Source organism: Oryctolagus cuniculus, chromosome 3 (genome assembly GCF_964237555.1).
Source record: "Oryctolagus cuniculus chromosome 3, mOryCun1.1, whole genome shotgun sequence".
Taxonomy (NCBI): Eukaryota; Metazoa; Chordata; class Mammalia; order Lagomorpha; family Leporidae; genus Oryctolagus; species Oryctolagus cuniculus.
Genome location: NC_091434.1, coordinates 50,679,278 through 50,696,988, shown reverse-complemented (window position 1 = coordinate 50,696,988; position 17,711 = coordinate 50,679,278). Strand labels below are relative to the sequence as shown.

Below are 17,711 nucleotides of genomic sequence, written 5' to 3'. Positions count from 1 at the left end.
ACATTGTCATGGGCAAGGGTTTATCAGAGTAATAAAGCTCATAAATATACACATTCTTTTATACCTTCTGAAAATGACAAAAATGAACACAAGACCAAAAGAATACTCAGGGGCCGGTGCTGTGTCATAGTGGGTTAAGCGGCTGCCTGCAGTGCCGGCATCCCATATAGGCACTGATTTTTGTCCTGGCTGCTCTGAAGTAGGCAGGCATAGAGGTTAAAATTAATTAGGTTTGTGAGCTGGAAGACCACGCCTTCATCATGCCCCTGTGTGACCTCATCCCCCTACCTGGCCTCACCTGGGTGCCCACCAGCCAATCAGGTTAATTAACCACTTCCCTTTGGAAGTGGGTTAAAGGCCTGGGACACGGTGTGTCTGGCTCTCTCTTCTTCCCTGGCCTCTTGCCAGCAGGGGGCTGGCTGTAGCCCTGTGCCTCTAGGGTGCGTGGCCTTCGGGCCACCCACCCTGGGCTTCCTGGCCTAGATGCTCCTCCACGTGGCTGGTTCCTGGTGCTCGGTACGAACCCATATTTACCTCTCTCTCTTAAATAAAGCTCTCACTCTCCTATGTATCATTCACACTAAATAAAAGCTTAAAATGTGCCATGCTGCCTCGTTTATCTGTGCTGGTATTTAGAATTCTGTAAATATTAGGCAAGAACCCTCTTGGGCTTATTAATATTGCGGATTTATTAATAAGCATATGGTGAAATCGTATGGCACCCCAAATTCCGGTAGCACATGTGGCACCCCAGATAGCACTTCCGGGGAACTTTAAAGGGCTACATTTTTGTGTAGATTTTAGGGGGTCATGTCCGATTTCAGCTCCACTTCCAATCCAGCTCTCTGCTATGGCCTGGAAGACAGTAGAAGATGGCCCAAGTCCTTGGGCCCCTGCACCCGCATGGGCGACCTAGAAGAAGCTCCTGGCTCCTGGCTTCAGATCGGCACAGCTATGTCTGTCGCAGTCATGTCATGTGGGGAGTGAACCAGCGGGTGGAAGACCTCTCTCTCGCTCTCTCTCATTCTCTCCACCCCCTGCCTCTCTGTAATTCTGCCTTTCAAATAAATAAATAAATCTTTATAAAAAATACCCATTCTATGGCAAATAAAAACAGGGGCCTGCGCCGTGGCTCACTTGGTTAATCCTCTGCCTCGCAGCGCCGGCATCCCATATGGACACCAGATTCTGTCCCAGTTGCTCCTCTTCCAGTCCAGCTCTCTGCTGTGGCCTGGGAGGGCAGTGGAGGATGGCCCAAGTGCTTGGGCTCCTGCACCCTCATGGGAGACCAGGAAGAAGGCTCCTGGCTTCGGATTGGCACACCACCGGCCATGGTGGCCATTTGGGGAGTTAACCAACAGAAGAAGGACCTTTTCTCTGTCTCTCTCACTGTCTATAATTCTACCTGTCAAAGAAATTAAAAAAAAATAAAGAAGCCTGTTCTAAATTTCAGATAGACAGATACATGGAGAAACATAAAAATTTACCAGTCCAGACCTCATATAACTTTTCTTACTAGAAGACCCGATGAAAGATATGCTAGGGCTTAAAAAAAGCCACCAAGTACATCTATTAAGTCACACAATTTGTCTACATCTCATAAGTGCACTTAAGCATCTCCATAGAACATCGTGATTCCCAACACTGGAATATAATTTTCAAATATGTGGTCTCATATGCAAATATAAAATAAACACATATCATGGTTTTATTTAACTCATTAGTAAATGAGGAAACCAGTCAGATATGAAAATCAATTCAAAGAGCATTTGAAAAGCAAGGAATTTATCAGTCAAGAAATGTCAGACAGGACCTCAGTGTTACATACATAACTGATTAATGTCTTCCAGATAATAAATCATAACCTTGGAAGTATCTTATTGACCTAGTAGAAATTATTAGCATTTTTACCAGTCAAAAATCCACACGTTTGCCTCTGCTTTTGTCCCCTGCCTGCACCAGGTTGTAAAACAGTTCAGTTCATTGAAAGTCAATCCTAGAACAGCACTGAAAGAACATCAGGTAATCTCTTGCCTATTTCCAACTTTTGGTCATTTTTTTTTTTGCAAGAATGAGACATTACAAATATTGCATAGGATGTACACTAATAAAAGTATTCATTCACCTGAAATTCGTATAAAATTGTATTTAGCTGAAAACCCTAGTTACAAATTAACAAAAACTTTTCCAATTCTGTAGGGTTCGGTTGCCAACATTGTGTCTATGAAATCTGTGCTTTAGTTCAGGATCTGACTGGTTAATAACTAATTGGTGTTTCTACTGCGCGTCTGTTCTTTATTTGCACCAATAGGGGGCGCGTGTAACTTGTAGTCCAAGAGCCCACAAAAGTGTTTCTACCTCCGATCCGCTGGGGGTCGGCGTATGAATTGCTTAGATTTCGCAACCGGGCTCGAAACACTGGCGCTCTAGGCATTTGTGCGCATGCGTAGAACCGCTCTTGGCGAGGGGGCGGGGGCGTCAGGCCCGGACTGCGCAGGCGTTGGAGTGAGCGCGCGGAGGAGGTTGGTGAGACCTCTGCAAGGCAGGTGACGCTGCCGGCGCTGTGGCTGGGGCGGTCGGTGGTGGGACTCTCGGGAGCTCTGGTGAATCCTGCGTGTCTGCGGCTGGTTGGAGATGCCCGGCCGGGGCGTGCACCCGGAGGACAGCGCTGTGCCGGTCCCCGCCGGCGGCCGGACCTTACACAAGGAGGATCTTTGCAACAAGGTGGGCGTGGGACGCAGCGAGCAGGCCTCCCGGGCTTAGGACCCGGCGCCTGGGGCAACCCAGAGAGGGCCGGCCGCGAGCAGCGCGGGGCTTCGCTGGAGACGGCCTCGGCTTGCGCTGCTCTGCTGTTGGTAGCAGTCGGCACTTCCCCTTCCCTGGAAGTAGTCGCGCTAAGCGTCTTGTGGGCTGAGTTTCCGCGGCCCTTCCAGATCTGTAGCTCACCCCTTCCGTTACCCCTGCCAGCGGCATGGGCTCATCCTTGACGTCGGTCTACACCTGAAACCCACTTCCGGTACGAGTGTGACTTTAGTCCCGAGGACGCACGCTCCTGCGTCCCTGAACGAGCCGCCCTCATCGGCTGCCCCGGACCCCCGCAAAGGGCTCCCTAGCCCACCTGCTGCCTTCTCTGTTCCCCGCTGTAGCCGCAGTGGCCGCCCTAAACCTCGCACATCTGATTGTCACTCATCTGCGGAGAAAGAGGGGGAGGGGAGCCACTCTGATACTGACCTGAACTGCCGGAAACAGGTGCAACCTTTAAACGTGTGGAGGAGGGAGTTCAATGTCCTGCATTCTTCACTGGTTCTGCTCCAAGCTAGTAGTGGTGTCTTGGACAGACCTCTCTGTTCTCTCTGCATCACAGCTTCCTTCTTTGGTGGGAAGTGAAATACAGACCTGACATCCCTAAACTGCACAAGAAAGCACTGTGGTACAAGCGTTAAGTCTCAAAGAGGGGGAGGGTATAGTTTCAACCTTGGAAGTCAGCCTTATCCTGTCCCTTCTGCAGCTGTGTCAGCTCTGGAGACAACAAGGGGGAGACTCATGGGGCAGGGAGTGAATTTGCAAAATACAGCCCACTCTGCTGCCGACCTATGGCAGATCCCTCAAGTGTGTGGTGCAGTGTAAAAATCTTACATCTGGTTTTAGAGGCGCTGGTGATGTTAGGTAATAGATCGTGTTCATAAAATAGCCAGTTACTAGAAAGTATCAGAAAGTTTGCACTTACTTGAGTTCTCTCCTGAAATTGAAAAGTGAAGCCAGCACTGTGCAAAGAAGATTGATGCCAAGACAGGGGGATTTAGAACTACTTGGTTAAAAGGACTGTCTAGCCGCACCATTTAGTACACAAATCGTCAGAGACTGGTATTACTTCTGGTGCATATCGTCTGTTTGTATAGGCCTTGTTCAGTAACTGTGGCCACAGGCATGAAGGCCGGTTGCCAACATCAAACCCACTGGCTGGGCTCCGTGGGTTGTGTGACATTTAGATGTCTAATGCCCATTTCCCCCTCCACCTGTGCACACATAGACTGGAAAGAATCTTCTCAGACTGCCCATTTGGACAATCAGCGCATGATACCTTCTTACGCCATCTGCCTAATTTTAAAGCCGTCATCTAATTGAACATGTTTTTAAGAGTTAAAATTCTGTTTTAAGCGTTTCTCTTTATTTCAGTAGATTAAAGAACAAAAAGTCGTTGTGGATGAACTTTCTAACCTGAAGAAGAACAGGGTGAGTTATAGAAATTCTGAATAGTATGTGGGAAGCTTGGTTATATTTATATTATATAAAATCATAAAAGTTGTATGGAAGGTTTATATAAAGGTTGACAAGTTTTCGGCATCTCTTTAAATTGCAAAAGCCCAGTGCCTACGTTTATTTTAAACTGTACGTACATAGATCTCATAAAGCTGAAGATGTCTCTTCCTTTTCATATGCCATTTACACGACCTTTAAAGCTAATGACGCAGATTGGATTTTGGTATCTTCAAGCTGTACCACTAATGTAACTATTTTATGCTTGAATTTGGTGTGTATTTTTGAAATAAATGAACTTAAAGTTTATTGAGAAGAAACTATCCCTTAAAGTAAATGTTGAACAAAAAATTACTTCTCTCACCGCCCCCCCAAAATCTTCTCAGTGCTTAGCATTATTTTTAAATGCAATTTCTGTGTATATATTCATAAGCAAGCCATCTTTGTTGCTTCATGTGTAGTTATACATTAAACTACATTAAAATTACATTTTAATGTTCAGGAGTAAATGACTTTGAGCTCTTTCAAGCGCCTAAAGATTATAACTGACAGATTAGACATTTCTGATATTGTTGCCAGCTACAAAGATGTCCATCACAACACTGATCTATAATACTTGAGGGACAGTAATACCTTAAATGTCTAACATTTGAGGATTGAGCAAATAAATGTAGTATGTCATACGATGATATTATAAAGGAATACATATTGATAAGAAAAAGTGTTCTTGATATAGTCATTGTAAAACTATAGATGATAGTAGAAGCCTTTTTTATTAAAATAACAGTGGTATTATGGTTTACAAGGGAAAAAAACAAGTTTCACCTCACTGGTAATGATAATAGTGTCTGGGTGGCAGGATGGTTGGTAACTTTTATTTGTCTCTTTGTTATCTGTATTTACTAAAGTAAATTCCCAAAGTTTACAAGTATGTAGTAGTAGGATTCAAAGATTTGACATCTTTTTAGATCATATCTTGAGTTTGGCCTAAATTCTGTTTTGCAGAGAGTATACAGGCAACAGCAGAACAGCAATATATTCTTCCTGGCAGACCGCACAGAGATGCTCTCTGAAAGCAAGAGTAAGTTGGGTTCCTCTTTGTTTTCAGACTTTACATGAGGGGTGGGGAACATCAGCCCCTTGGCTGCATAAGGCCCACCAACTCATTTGGTCTGGTCCTGCCAAGGCAACTGTAAGTGAACTCGAAATCTGATAAATCTATAGCAGGCTGATTTTTAAGATGATGGTTTTGTGTGGCCCACAAATGAAGTTATAAATGTCCAAATGGCCCTTGGCAGAATAAAAGTTCCCCGGCCATGTCTTACATGGGAAGACACAAAAAGTCCTTTTTTGACTCATAGTTGTGCCTCAGTTGTACTGTCTATATCTGAATGTTTAAATATTTCTAAATACTAGTGCAGTGATTCAGTTTTCTTCTAGTTAGTCTTCCAATGATGAAGCTACAGTAAAAATAAATAAAAAAATAAAAAATCTTTAGGATGTGTTAGAAAGCAGTCATCACTAACATGTACTTTAGATCTGAAAACCATTCTACCACTTTTTACCAGTGTGTCTTTGGGTGAAATACCTTGAGCCTCCAAAGTCCTTTGGGATTTAAGTAAGAGTGTGCATGAGTAGCCCTTATCTAAGTGCCTGGGCCAAAATAAACACTCAGTAAACAGAAAGTAGTTTTCTAAAAGCTAAACATTCTTTGCTCATGGCCTATTGTGTGTTACTATTGGTGCTAGCACAGTAGATATACTCTTGATAGTCTTATCCTGGTAAATATCTTGTATTTACCCTATGACTTACTAGGTAAAAGTCCAAGGGTAGTTTTGTAAAAAATTCTTTTCTTAAAAAATTCTTTTCTTAAAAAAAAACTTTGTTTTATATATTTGAAAAGGACAGGCTGGTGTCATGGCATCCCAGGTTCTAGTCCCGGTAGGGGTGCCGGATTCTGTCCCAATTGCTCCTCTTCCAGCTCTGCTGTGGCTCGGAAGGGCAGTGGAGGATGGCCCAGGTCCTTGGGCCCTGCACCCGCATGGGAGACCAGGAGGAAGCTCCTGGCTCCTGGCTTCAGATCGGCGCAGCAGGCCAGCCGTAGCGGCCATTTAGGGGGTGAACCAATGGAAAAAGGAAGACCTTTTCTCTCTGTCTCTCTCGCACTGTCTAACTCTGCCTGTCAAAATAAATAAATAAATAAATAAATAAATAAATGGGACAGAATTAGAAATCTGCCATCTGCTGGTTCACCTCCCAGATGCCTGCCACAGCCAGGGATGGACTAAGTCAGGGCTGGGAACCCACTCCTGATCTCCCAAGTAGGTGACAGAGACCTAGCTACTTGACCTGCTGCATCCTACATTACTAGGGACTTAAACCCAGGGACTCCACTGTGGGCAGGCACCCAAGTGGATTTTTTTTTTTTTAAAGATTTATTTATTTGAAAGGCAGGTTACCTTTCGGGACCAGCGCTGTGGCTCAGCCGGTTAATGCCCTAGCCTGAGGCGCCGGCATCCCATATGGGCGTTGGTTCGAGTCCCAGCTGCTCTGCTTCCCATCCAGCTCTCTGCTATGGCCTGGGAAAGCAGTGGAAGATGGCCCAAATCCTTGGACCCCTGCACCCACGTGGGGGACCCAGAAGAAGCTCCTGGCTTTGGATCGGCATAGCTCTGGCCATTGCGTCCAATTGGGGAGTGAACCATCGGATGGAAGACCTCTCTCTCTCTCTCTCTCTCTCTGCCCCTGCTCTTTCTGTGTAACTCTGACTTCAGAAAAAAGAAAGTTATCTTTCATCTACTAGTTCACTCCCCAAATGCCCACAATAGTCAGGGCTGGGGCAGGCAAAGTCAGGAACCCAGAAACCAAGTCTGCTGCCTGAGTGGCAGGCACCCAGGTACTGAACCACCACCTGCTGCCTTCCAGGCACATTAACAGGAAGAAATTAGATTAGAAATTCGTATCAGTGGATTAGAAACAGACAGGACCTGATTCCATGCCCTCCAGCACGGGATGAAGGTGTCGGAAGCAGCAGTTTAACCTGCTATATCACAATGCCTACCCCTCAAGCGTCATCTTAACAGCTACAACAAACACTTCCCCCCAAGAATTTTTATTTTACTTAATATTTCTTTGGTCTCCCTTTCACAGATATATTGGATGAATTGAAAAAAGAATACCAAGAAATAGAAAATTCTGAGAAGAGCAGTATCAAGAAATAGTCGACCTGACTTCACATCATCATGTGTGGCATTTGCTGTTTTGTAAGCTTTTCTGTTGAACACTGTAGAAAAGATTTGAAAGAAGATTTACTATGTAATCTTAAACGCCGGGGTCCTGACAGCAGTAAACAGTTGTTAAAATGTGATACGAACTACCAGTGTGTGTTTTCCGGCCATGTCCTTCACTTGAGGGGTGTTTTGACTGCCCAGCCTGTGGAAGATGAACGAGGCAATGTGTTCCTATGGAATGGAGAAGTCTTTAGTGGAATAAAGGTTGAAGAAATAGAGAATGATACTCAAATTATGTTTAATTATCTTTCCTCTTGTAAGAGTGAATCTGATATTATGTCCCTCTTCTCAGAAGTCCAAGGTCCTTGGTCTTTTATATATTATCAAGCGTCTAGTCACAGTTTATGGTTTGGTAGGGATTTTTTTGGTCGCCGTAGTTTGCTTTGGCATTTTAATGATGTGGACAAGAGTGTCTGCCTCTCTTCAGTTGGCCTCCAGACACCTGGCGTGGCAAATCAGTGGCAAGAAGTTCCGGCATCCGGAATTTTCAGAATCGATCTCCAGTCTGCTGCCATGGCCAAACATGTGAGGTTGCAGTTGTATCCTTGGGAATGTATTTCTAGGGAGAACGCTACTGAAGAGTGCGATAAGAGCCTGACTCACGCTTCAGCAGACTTGCCGATGTTTGTATCAGTGGTGGCAAATGAAGCCAAGCTACATCTTGGAACGCCTGTTTCTCCTTTAAATATGACGTTGCCGCAAGCTCCATTGGCGACTCATTGCAGTAACATTTCCAGTGTCCCACCCTCAAGAGAGACCCTTCAGGTCTGCCTTACTGATGGACACATGAAAGAAGTAGTTGAGAAGTTCATTGATGTCCTTAGTGTCGCAGTCAAGAGACGTGTCTTGTGTTTACAGAGGGACGAAAACCCGGTACCAAATGGAGTTTTGAAGACGGGTGATAGGAAAGCAAATGTTGCGATCCTGTTTTCTGGAGGCATCGATTCCATGGTTATTGCTACCCTTGCTGATCGTCATATTCCTTTAGGCGAACCAATTGATCTCCTAAATGTAGCTTTCGTGACTAAAGAAAAGACCGTTCCAAGTAGCCGTAACAAAAGAACGAGGAAACAGAAAAATCATGAAACGCCTCCTGAGGAGTTCTCTGAAGGTACTGCTGCCCGTGGTGCTGGCAGTCCTGATGAGAACTACAGTGTACCAGATAGAGTCACAGGAAAGGCAGGACTCAAGGAACTGCAAGCTGTTAACCCTTCGCGAATGTGGAATTTTGTTGAAATTAATGTTTCTCTGGAAGAACTGCAACAATTAAGAAGAACTCAAATAAGTCACTTAGTTCAGCCCCTGGATACGGTTTTGGACGATAGCATTGGCTGTGCAGTCTGGTTTGCTTCCAGAGGAACTGGCTGGCTGGTGACTCAGGGTGAAGTGAAGTCCTATCAGAGCAGTGCAAAGGTATGGCCCGGTCGTTCCGCTTGTAAGAATTTCTGAGACTGAATTTTGACCCTGAAAGGTTTTAGCAGTATAGCATATTCTAGCTGCATGTAAGTTCTAGTACAATGTATGTGGGTACTTCAAATACATTTGTGGAAAAGTGGAATTAAAACAGAAACTTAACTTTGGCACAAAGAAACTTAAATCCATGCCTAGTTATTTCATAATATGCATGTTCCATGAACTTTTTGAATACCCTTCACCAGTGACTTCTTAAAAACTGGGCATAGTTTACTAGTCTATGACTTGTGGTTTTTCTCCAAAAGTAGGGTTGTAATTTTTTTTAATCATCTCTTTTTCTGCAGTATAATAGATGGTATTCTTACGTGGATTTCTTGAAACCTGTGTAGGTAGTTCTCACTGGAATTGGTGCAGATGAGCAGCTTGCAGGTTATTCGCGTCATCGCGTTCGCTTCCAGACGCGCGGGCCGGAAGCACTGAATAGGGAAATAGCGATGGAACTGGGTCGAATTTCTTCCAGAAATCTCGGTCGTGATGACAGAGTAATTGGTGATCATGGAAAAGAAGCAAGGTAATTCTAGCTGTGTGTTAACTTATTTTTGTAAAAATAGTAGACTGAAAAAGGAGACTGAAGTTCCTTTTTGGAAACTGAATGAGTGGCAGAAGCAGCAATAGTATTTCGGCTTTATGTCACAAACACGGCAAAGCTAGGAAGAGCCGCAGGAGCCATGGTTTTCCAAAACTCATTCTCCAAAACCTTTCTCTCAGTGACGTCAAAGGCAGCAGGATGGGGTGAGCGCTGTGGCATGGCAGGTGAAGCCTCTGCTAGCAGTGCCAGCATCCCACACGAGCACTAGTTTGTGTCTCGCTGCTCCCTGCTAATGGCCTGGGAACAGCAGTGGAGGATGGCCCAAGCACTTGGGCTCCTGTTGTCCACATTTGAGACTTGGAAAAAGCTCCTGGCTCCTGGCTTGTCCTGGCCCAGCCCCAGGCCATCTGGGGAGTGAACCATGAAATTGCGTAACTCTCTTCTTTCTCTGCAATTCTGACTTTCACGTAAATAAAAAATCTTAAAAAACAGAAGTATGATGACATGACTGTGTTTAAAACTATTATGAAAAAAAGACTAAAAGTCCAACTGAGATAAGAGAAGGTTCTTAAAGGGTTTTGCTTTGCTTTAAATGTTTGTTTTCTTTCCTATACGGATATAAGCCTCATCCCCAAGCTTTCTCCTGCAGTGCTGTTGAGCCTGCTTTGTCTCTGTCTATGTACACCTCAGGGATTTATTTTTGCCTACAGCATACTTCTGATGCTAGCAGACAAGTACTTGAATAAAATGTGTAAGAATCTGTTCAAGCAGTTAATTTATTAAGTGGTAGTTTATCACAAGGGTACAAGAATGCACGAACAGGGAATCCAGGTAAACTTCATGGGGATTAGATTCATAATTGCTGCTTGCTCTCTCTCTCTCTCTCTCTCTCTCTCTCTCTCTCTGACTTTTGGTCTTTTGTCTCTACTTCAGTCATTTCCATTTCCCACTAAATCATGATTGACACAGTTGGCACTGTTGTTAGTCCTGACACTTGTAAAATTTTGACTGTTACATCATTATTCTCTCATAATCTGATATTTCATTATAAAGAGATAACTTAATACCGCAATCCAAAGTCTATAAACCACTTTACGTTTGAAGAGTGAGACAGAGGGGATAGAGGGAAGGAAGGAAGAAAAAGAGTTAGAAAGGAATGCAGTCTGTTATTTTAGCTAGGTCTAAGAGAGAGGATCTGTTTTTTCTAGTAAAAGCAGTTAATTCCTTAATTCCAAAGGTCAAATATGAAGTGTTATGTTATACTAAGATAAAAAGGCACAAGAAGAATGTTTAAAACAGCTCGTATAGAGAGGGAACATTGTGGTAGAGCAGGTTAGGATGCCTACAGCCCATACTAGAATTCATGGCTCATGGCTTCGGTCTGGCCCAGCCTCAGCTGTCCCAAGCAGCTGGGGAATGAACCAGCAGATGAAAGAACTCTCCGTCCACCTCTCTGTTGCTCTGCCTTTAAAATAAAAATAAACTTTTTTAAAAAGAACTTAATTTTTAAAAAAGCCAGAATAGAATTGTGATATTAAAAACATTATAGTGGTTAGCTCTAAACAATTTATTATGTAGGTATATGTAGTAACAGATTTATCTATCTATTTTGCTTTTACAATGCTGTTTTTATATTTAAAATATCCCTGTAACAAATGTCTTTATCCTTTCCAGTCTTTCTACTCAAGCCAGAATAAAATGTAATGAAATGGAAACACTAGTGTAACTATCTTGCATTTTGAGAAATTGCTAGGAAGGAGATGTTAACATATTTAAACAAAAAGGAACAGATTTTAAATTTTTGTTCAGTTATACCAGTTTGTCAACATTGGAATGATTAAATGTAAACATTTTAGTGTTTTATAAATTCAGGACTATGGAGCCCTTCTGTATTGGTTTCATATCCCTAAAGTTCAGTTTCTTTAGACATGATAAAAACCAGACACAGATGAGATTAAATGGTTAACTAATATTCTTGTTTTCAAATTTGGAATTACTGAAAACCATACACCTCATTTATTTGAGACTTACATTTAAAATGCCATAGGCATGAAACACTTTTTTAATATAATTTTGTCATGTTATCTTTAATAGATTGATTTTATTTTTAATTAGTGATATTGTCTGTCTCTTAGATTTCCCTTCCTGGATGAAAATGTTGTCTCCTTTCTGAATTCCCTACCCATCTGGGAAAAGGCCAACCTGACTCTACCCCGAGGAATTGGTGAGAAACTAATTTTACGTCTGGCAGCTGTGGAACTCGGCCTTACAGCCTCTGCTCTCCTGCCAAAGCGGGCCATGCAGTTTGGATCCAGAATTGCAAAGATGGAAAACAGTAATGAAAAGGCTTCTGATAAGTGTGGAAGGCTCCGGATTATTTCCTTAGAAAACCTTTCTTTGGAAAAGGAAGTTAAATCGTAATGTGATTTAAGAATGTTAACAGTATTTACTGAATGACAGTTATGTAAAAATAAAATATCCAGCTGCTTTATTGTTGTGTAAAATAGTGGTTTTCAAGTTCATTAGGTTAAGTTTTCACCTTTCAGGTCACAGAGCTCCTAAAACTTAAATTTCCTGGGTAGTAGCAATGTCTTTTATTATTCCCAGGGAGCCCCCTTTGATTCACCTTGGTTTATGCCGATCATGTGACTTACCATGGGGTCCCTAGATAGCCTCAAGATGGGTTTGGTCATCAGAAAGACCAAATGAGTATAGGGTTGGAACTTTCCACCTCACTCATGGACCTCTAGGAAGGGGGAAGGGGGGGCTACAAATCGACCTCTGTAGAAACTCTGGAACAAGACTTGCTAAGCTTCCCCTTTGCCGCACACTTGGAAGTACTGGGAGAATGACATGCCCAGAGAGTGTGTGGACACTCCCTGCACAACCCCACCCCCGCTAATACCTACCCTTGTGCATCTGTTCCCTCTGGCTGTTCCTGAATTGTATACTTCACAGGTAAATGTAGGTGCAGTGTTTCCTTGAGTTTTGTAAGCTGTTCTAGCAAATTACTGAATCTGAGGATGGAGTCACTGTAACCCTTTTTTTTTTTTTAAGATTTATTTATTTACTTGAAAGGCAGAGTTACACATAGAGAGAAGGAGAGGCAGAGAGAGAAGTCTTCCATCTCTTGGTTCACTCCCCAACGGCTGGAGCTGCGCTGATCTGAAGCCAGGAGCCAGGAGCTTCCTCCAGGTCTCCCACATAGGGGCAGGGGCCCAAAGACTTGGACCATCTTCCACTGCTTTCCCAGGCCATAGATCAGAAGTGGAGCAGCCGGGAGTCGAACCGGTGCTCATTTGGGATGCTGGCACTGCAAGCGGCAGCTTTACCCGCTACGCCACAGTGCCAGCCCCCACTGTAACCCTTTTTATAGCTGGTTGATCAGAAGAACTAGAGGTAACAAACCAGCAGTTGGCATCTAAAGTGAGAGCAACCTTGTGGGACTGAACTCTTTAACTTGGGTGATGTTAACAGTAACTCCAGGTAGGTGGTTAGAATTTAATTAAGTCATAGGATATTTGTTTTCCCAGACTAACACTCTTCATGGTAGCTGCATCTAGAAATAACTCAGTTTGCTGGTGTTATCAGAGACCATAGTTTAGACAGGGCTCCCATTTGACAGATGAGAGAACTAAGGTCTTGAGAAGCTAAACAGTTTGCCTGAAGTTCACACTCCTGAGCAATACTTACTTTTATTACATCTTTTTAGGCAGCTCATTCCCCACTCAGAGAACTTTAATAACTATTTGAATGCTGTCCTATCCACAAATCGCCAACCTTTCTCTTTACCTCATAGCTCATGACCTGAGCTTTTCACAGAAAGATCAAAGTTGTCAGGCCAAGAACACCAGATTTTTTTTTTCTTTAAACAATAGAAATTTGTAGCCCGGTTTTATGATTCCACTTTTATGTGATCCTTGATGACAGTGACTAACAATATGCATTCCTCCTAAATAAAAGAGAAAAGAATCTAATTGTTAGGAAAAAAAATAGAAATTTATTGCTCAAAGTTCTGGGAACTGGAAATCCAATATCAAGGTGTCAGGTTTGTTTCTCCTGAGATTTCTGTCTTTGGCTTGCATGTGGGCACCTTTTCTGTGTTCTCACATGAGTTTTGTGTGTCTGTTTATGTGCAACACCCAATACCCAGTCTTCTAAGTCACCTGTAGCTACACCAATCCTTTTCTTTCCTGCCATAAGAAAAGGAAGAGGGTCTTCACCCATTAGAAGGCTATGTCTCTGCCTGTTCTCTATCCCAGCCCATCGTGCTTTTCAGGAAGCTTACACTCCTCTCTCCAGTATCTTCAGACTCTAATGAAACCTTCCCGTAGTCATTGTTGAGTTATAGTCAATGCCAAGTTCAAATGTGCTTTCCTGGTCTTTTCTTCCATCTTCTCTATACCTCTTGGCTCTCATGTACCTTTTTGTCTGTTAGTTTCACTCAGTCCTTGGGGCCAGCACCGTGGCTCACTTGGTTAATCCTCCACCTGTGGTGCCGGCATCCCATATGAGCGCCGGTTCTAGTCCCAGCTGCTCCTCTTCCGTCCGGCTCTCTGCTATGGCCCAGGAAGGCAGTGGAGGACGGCCCAAGTGTTTGGTCCCTGCACCCGCATGGGAGTCTGGGAGGAAGCACCTGGCTCCTGGCTTTGGATCAGCACAGCGCCGGCCATAGCGGCCATCTGGGGAGTGAACCAGCGGAAGGAAGACCCGACACCACCCCCCCCCCCAGCTGTCTAACTCTGTCAAATAAATAAATTTAAAAAAATTAAAAAGATTTCCACTCAGTCCTGACATCCACCCACATTACTGGACCATTAATCACCATACCAATAACACTGTTTGAGGTTTATCACTAATTAGGCTTATCCTTTCTGAATCTGGCCACACTCTGATTTTTAAAATCATAGTAAGAAATTTTATGGTAATAATATGGCTTGGATATGATCTCCCTCCCCAAACTTTATTCAGGACTTTAATCCCTAATGTCAAATGTTAATGATTTTGAGAGGATGGAGACTTCTTACGGTGTTAGAGAGGTGGGGCCTTTGAGAAGCGATTGAAGTTAGTGGGCTAAGGCCCTATGATTGAATCCTTGTGGTTTTGTAGAGGGAGAGATACCAGACACACATGTTCTGCTGTCTCTTGATGTGTGAAGCTGTGCACTACCTCAGGACTCTGTCATATGAGGTTTCTAGATCCTGCACCTCCAGAACCCTGAGCAAGAATAACCTTTCTTCTTTATAAGGTAACCTGCCTCAGGTATTTCATTATGGTACCTAAAAGCTGATTAACACAGATAGCAACTACAGAACCTTTTATACACCTTTGATTTATTTCCTAATAAATGCAATGTTCAAGCCAGACTTAAGATATTACTTGCATAGCTTTTATCTCTTTATCTGAAAGCAAATAAATTCAAGTGTCCATGTGGTCCTGACCACTAAATTGACTTCACTTACATTGGGAGTAGATGCACTTAAGTGGTTTGCCCCATGGCCTACAGTTGGGTATAATTATCATTACTCTAACAATAGAGGTAAATACAAAAAACACGTCATTTATATACTACCATATAATGTAGGCACTATTCTGTGAGCTTGATATGCATGTGTCAGTTTAGTCCATCGATCCTCAATGGAATTTCAAGGTCATCTGTTCCCATGGTATACTGTGAGTTTGTGTGTGCCTGCACAAACAAGCACTTAACACACAAAGGGCCTGATTACGTACAGCCTTCTTGCTACTTAATCCCATAAACTCTGGGATGAAGTTCTATGTTAATCATTAAGCAAAGGGACAACAAAAAATACCTTTTAAGTAGAAAGGTCTGCATATAGGGTTCCACTTCTTAGGTGCAAGCATTCACATTTCTGGGATGGTCTGACATCCCTTGCCCTAGAATGACAATCATATATTTATTAATATTCACTAATTCCATAGTAGCTAAAACAATGACAAGGCTGTTGTGACAAATTCTGCCCCAAACATTCACCAAGAACTGCCACACTGCCAGATTCCATGGGAGTCTCGGTTCCCAAATCCTTTGAGCTGGCAGCAGCAGCAATGACACTGGCCACACCCTTACTCTTGAAACACATTTTATGGCTTCTGGGGCCCATCTTGGTTTCCCTCCTGCCTTCCCAGCTGTTCTCTCATTGTCACCCTCTCTTACCTGACCTTTAGGTGTTGAATTTCTCAGGTATCCATCTGGGGTGCTCAGTCGTTCTTTCTCGATGCTCTCACTTGATGATTTCAACCACTGTCCAGCTTCAATTTCCATAACCCCACCCAAATGTATATGCATACTTCCTGCCTCATCTGCCATTCTTAGGCATAACCTAACACATACCTGACAATTCCTAAGGTCAACTATGTCCACAGGGGAACTCTTAACCTTGCTCTGACAGAAGTCTGAGTGTCTCCTTGCACCCCCTTCTTTGCCAGTACCTCCCTACTCCATCTATCATACAGGCTACGCCTTGACTTCTCATATCATTCCCCTCATCTCCATTAGGATAAAGTTCAAAATCACTTAACTCAGGAGTCTGCATGACCTGTCTCTCACCTACTCGCACAGCCTCTTTTTGTGCCCACATCTCCCTTGGCTTCTAGAAATAACCACTTTCTTCAATTCCTTCTCACCTGCTGTTCCCTGTCCCTGCAAAGCTGCTTTGATTCTTTGTGTGTGGGGAGAGCCCTTTCTCATCTTCGCAGCTCAGTGTAAAAAGGTCACTTTCTAGGGCAGGCCCTAGTGGTTAAGATGCCACTTGAGGGCGCTGGCCTGGTGGTGCAGCGGGTTAATGCCCTGGCCTGCAGCACCGGCATCCCATATGGGCCCTGGTTCGAGACCCGGCTGCTCCACTTCCAATCCAGCTCGCTGCTATGGCCTGGGAAAACAGTAGAAGATGGCCCAAGTCCTTGGGCCCCTGCACCTGTGTGGGAGACCCACAGGAAGCTCCTGACTCCTGGCTTTGGATTGGCCCAGCTCCAGCCATTGTAGCCATTTGGGAAGTGAATCAGTGGATGGAAGACCTCTCTCTCTCTCTCTTCTCTCTCTGCCTGTCCTCTCTCTGTGTAACTCTGACTTTCAAATAAATAAATCTTAAAAAAGAAGAAAAAAAAAAAGATGCCACTTGGATTTGCCAGAGTACCTCGGTTCAAATCCCAGCTCCGCTCCGGATTCCAGCGTCCTGCTCTTGCGCACTCTGGGAGGAGCAGGTGAAGACTCAAGTACTTGGATTCCTGTCACCCACGTGGGAGACCGGGATTGGATCTCCACCCTCCTCACGCGCCGTGTCCCTTTCACATCATTATTTTTTAACGCACTTTCTCAGAACAGCCTTTCCCACCCCCTCGTCTAGATTAATATACCTTCGTGTCCTGTCATTACATCTCACGTGTATCACATTGCTAAATATACCTGTCTGGCCCTCTGTTGGACTGTAAGCTCCTGGGGGTTTTGTGTGGGTCCTGCTTTCCCGGGCCTCCAGCCCCTAGCACGGAGTTCGGCTCACAATGGGTGTCCCATACACATCTGTGGGATGAAAGAATGACTACGGAGCCGGAGTTGCAATCCTGACCGCCTCAACCCCGGGCTTCCCCTCTGCCACCCTCCACGCTGGGCAGAGAGAGTAGCGGGAGGCCAGACGGAGCTCTAAAGCAGGGCTGGGAGGGGAGGTCAGGGTGCGAGGAACCCGAGCACTGGAGAGACCGCAACGCCGGCCACGCGCTGGGCTCCCGCTGACCTCGGCCCGGCCCGGCAGAACCCCAGCACCAACGGCCCCGGAGCGCGCGTCAGCAGGCCACAGCCAGGGTCCCCCGGGGCCCGAGCGGTCAGCCCGGCAGTCAGGCCTCCCGCGGCCCCGGCCCGCAGCCTCTCAGAGCTCCACCCTTCACGCTCGCCCACGCAGGGAGCCCGGAGGCCGGGTCCAGGCCCAGCGAGAAGCTAAGGAGCCACTGGAGACGGCAGCTGCCCCAGGCTCCTGGGAACACGCAGCGTCCCTCTTCCTGACCAAAAACCGACCGTTCTGGAGTAGGTAACCCCCCTTCCTTGTTCTTGTTCTTTCCCTTTCCCGTGAGGCCAGAGCTCCTGGGCTCGAGTGCGGACAGATTCTGAAAGGTGTGAAGCCTCAGGTGTGTCGGGCCCCCGGGCTCCGTTC

At 44.7% G+C, this 17,711-nt stretch overlaps 3 protein-coding genes across 7 annotated transcripts in view; all 3 read left to right on the top strand.

Moving 5' to 3' along the window:
- The first annotated feature begins 2,436 nt into the window (after positions 1-2,436).
- On the top strand, positions 2,437-7,550 carry ASDURF (ASNSD1 upstream open reading frame). The gene is made up of 4 exons (XM_051848363.2): positions 2,437-2,724; positions 4,180-4,233; positions 5,263-5,338; positions 7,408-7,550. Exons 1-4 carry the CDS (start codon positions 2,635-2,637, stop codon positions 7,476-7,478), a joined length of 291 nt encoding a protein of 96 aa, XP_051704323.1. The 5' UTR covers positions 2,437-2,634; the 3' UTR covers positions 7,479-7,550.
- Positions 7,500-12,053, top strand: ASNSD1 (asparagine synthetase domain containing 1). Its single transcript, XM_017342987.3, has 3 exons — positions 7,500-8,960; positions 9,350-9,531; positions 11,685-12,053. The coding sequence occupies exons 1-3, from the start codon at positions 7,500-7,502 to the stop codon at positions 11,968-11,970; spliced, it is 1,929 nt and encodes a 642-aa protein (XP_017198476.3). The 3' UTR covers positions 11,971-12,053.
- A 5,260-nt stretch (positions 12,054-17,313) lies between these two features.
- ANKAR (ankyrin and armadillo repeat containing) overlaps positions 17,314-17,711 on the top strand; it is a 65,136-nt gene continuing 64,738 nt past the window's right edge. For 3 of the 5 annotated variants that reach the window (XM_051849351.2, XM_051849349.2, XM_051849347.2), the window contains exon 1: positions 17,314-17,584. The gene's annotated coding sequence lies outside the window, so the exon portion shown is untranslated. Of the gene's footprint in view, positions 17,589-17,711 lie in introns of all 5 variants that reach the window. The other 2 variants (XM_051849348.2, XM_051849350.2) reach the window with 2 other exon arrangements.

What these genes read in the sequence shown, in the direction of transcription:
- ASDURF (XM_051848363.2), top strand. Translation starts at nt 2,635, where the DNA reads ATGCCCGGCCGGGGCGTGCACCCGGAGGACAGCGCTGTGCCGGTCCCC. An exon ending in AGGAGGATCTTTGCAACAAG is followed by an intron (nt 2,725 to 4,179) that starts GTGGGCGTGGGA and finishes TTATTTCAGTAG; the next exon opens with ATTAAAGAACAAAAAGTCGT. An exon ending in CTAACCTGAAGAAGAACAGG is followed by an intron (nt 4,234 to 5,262) that starts GTGAGTTATAGA and finishes TCTGTTTTGCAG; the next exon opens with AGAGTATACAGGCAACAGCA.
- ASNSD1 (XM_017342987.3), top strand. Translation starts at nt 7,500, where the DNA reads ATGTGTGGCATTTGCTGTTTTGTAAGCTTTTCTGTTGAACACTGTAGA. An exon ending in CCTATCAGAGCAGTGCAAAG is followed by an intron (nt 8,961 to 9,349) that starts GTATGGCCCGGT and finishes AAACCTGTGTAG; the next exon opens with GTAGTTCTCACTGGAATTGG. An exon ending in GATCATGGAAAAGAAGCAAG is followed by an intron (nt 9,532 to 11,684) that starts GTAATTCTAGCT and finishes TCTGTCTCTTAG; the next exon opens with ATTTCCCTTCCTGGATGAAA.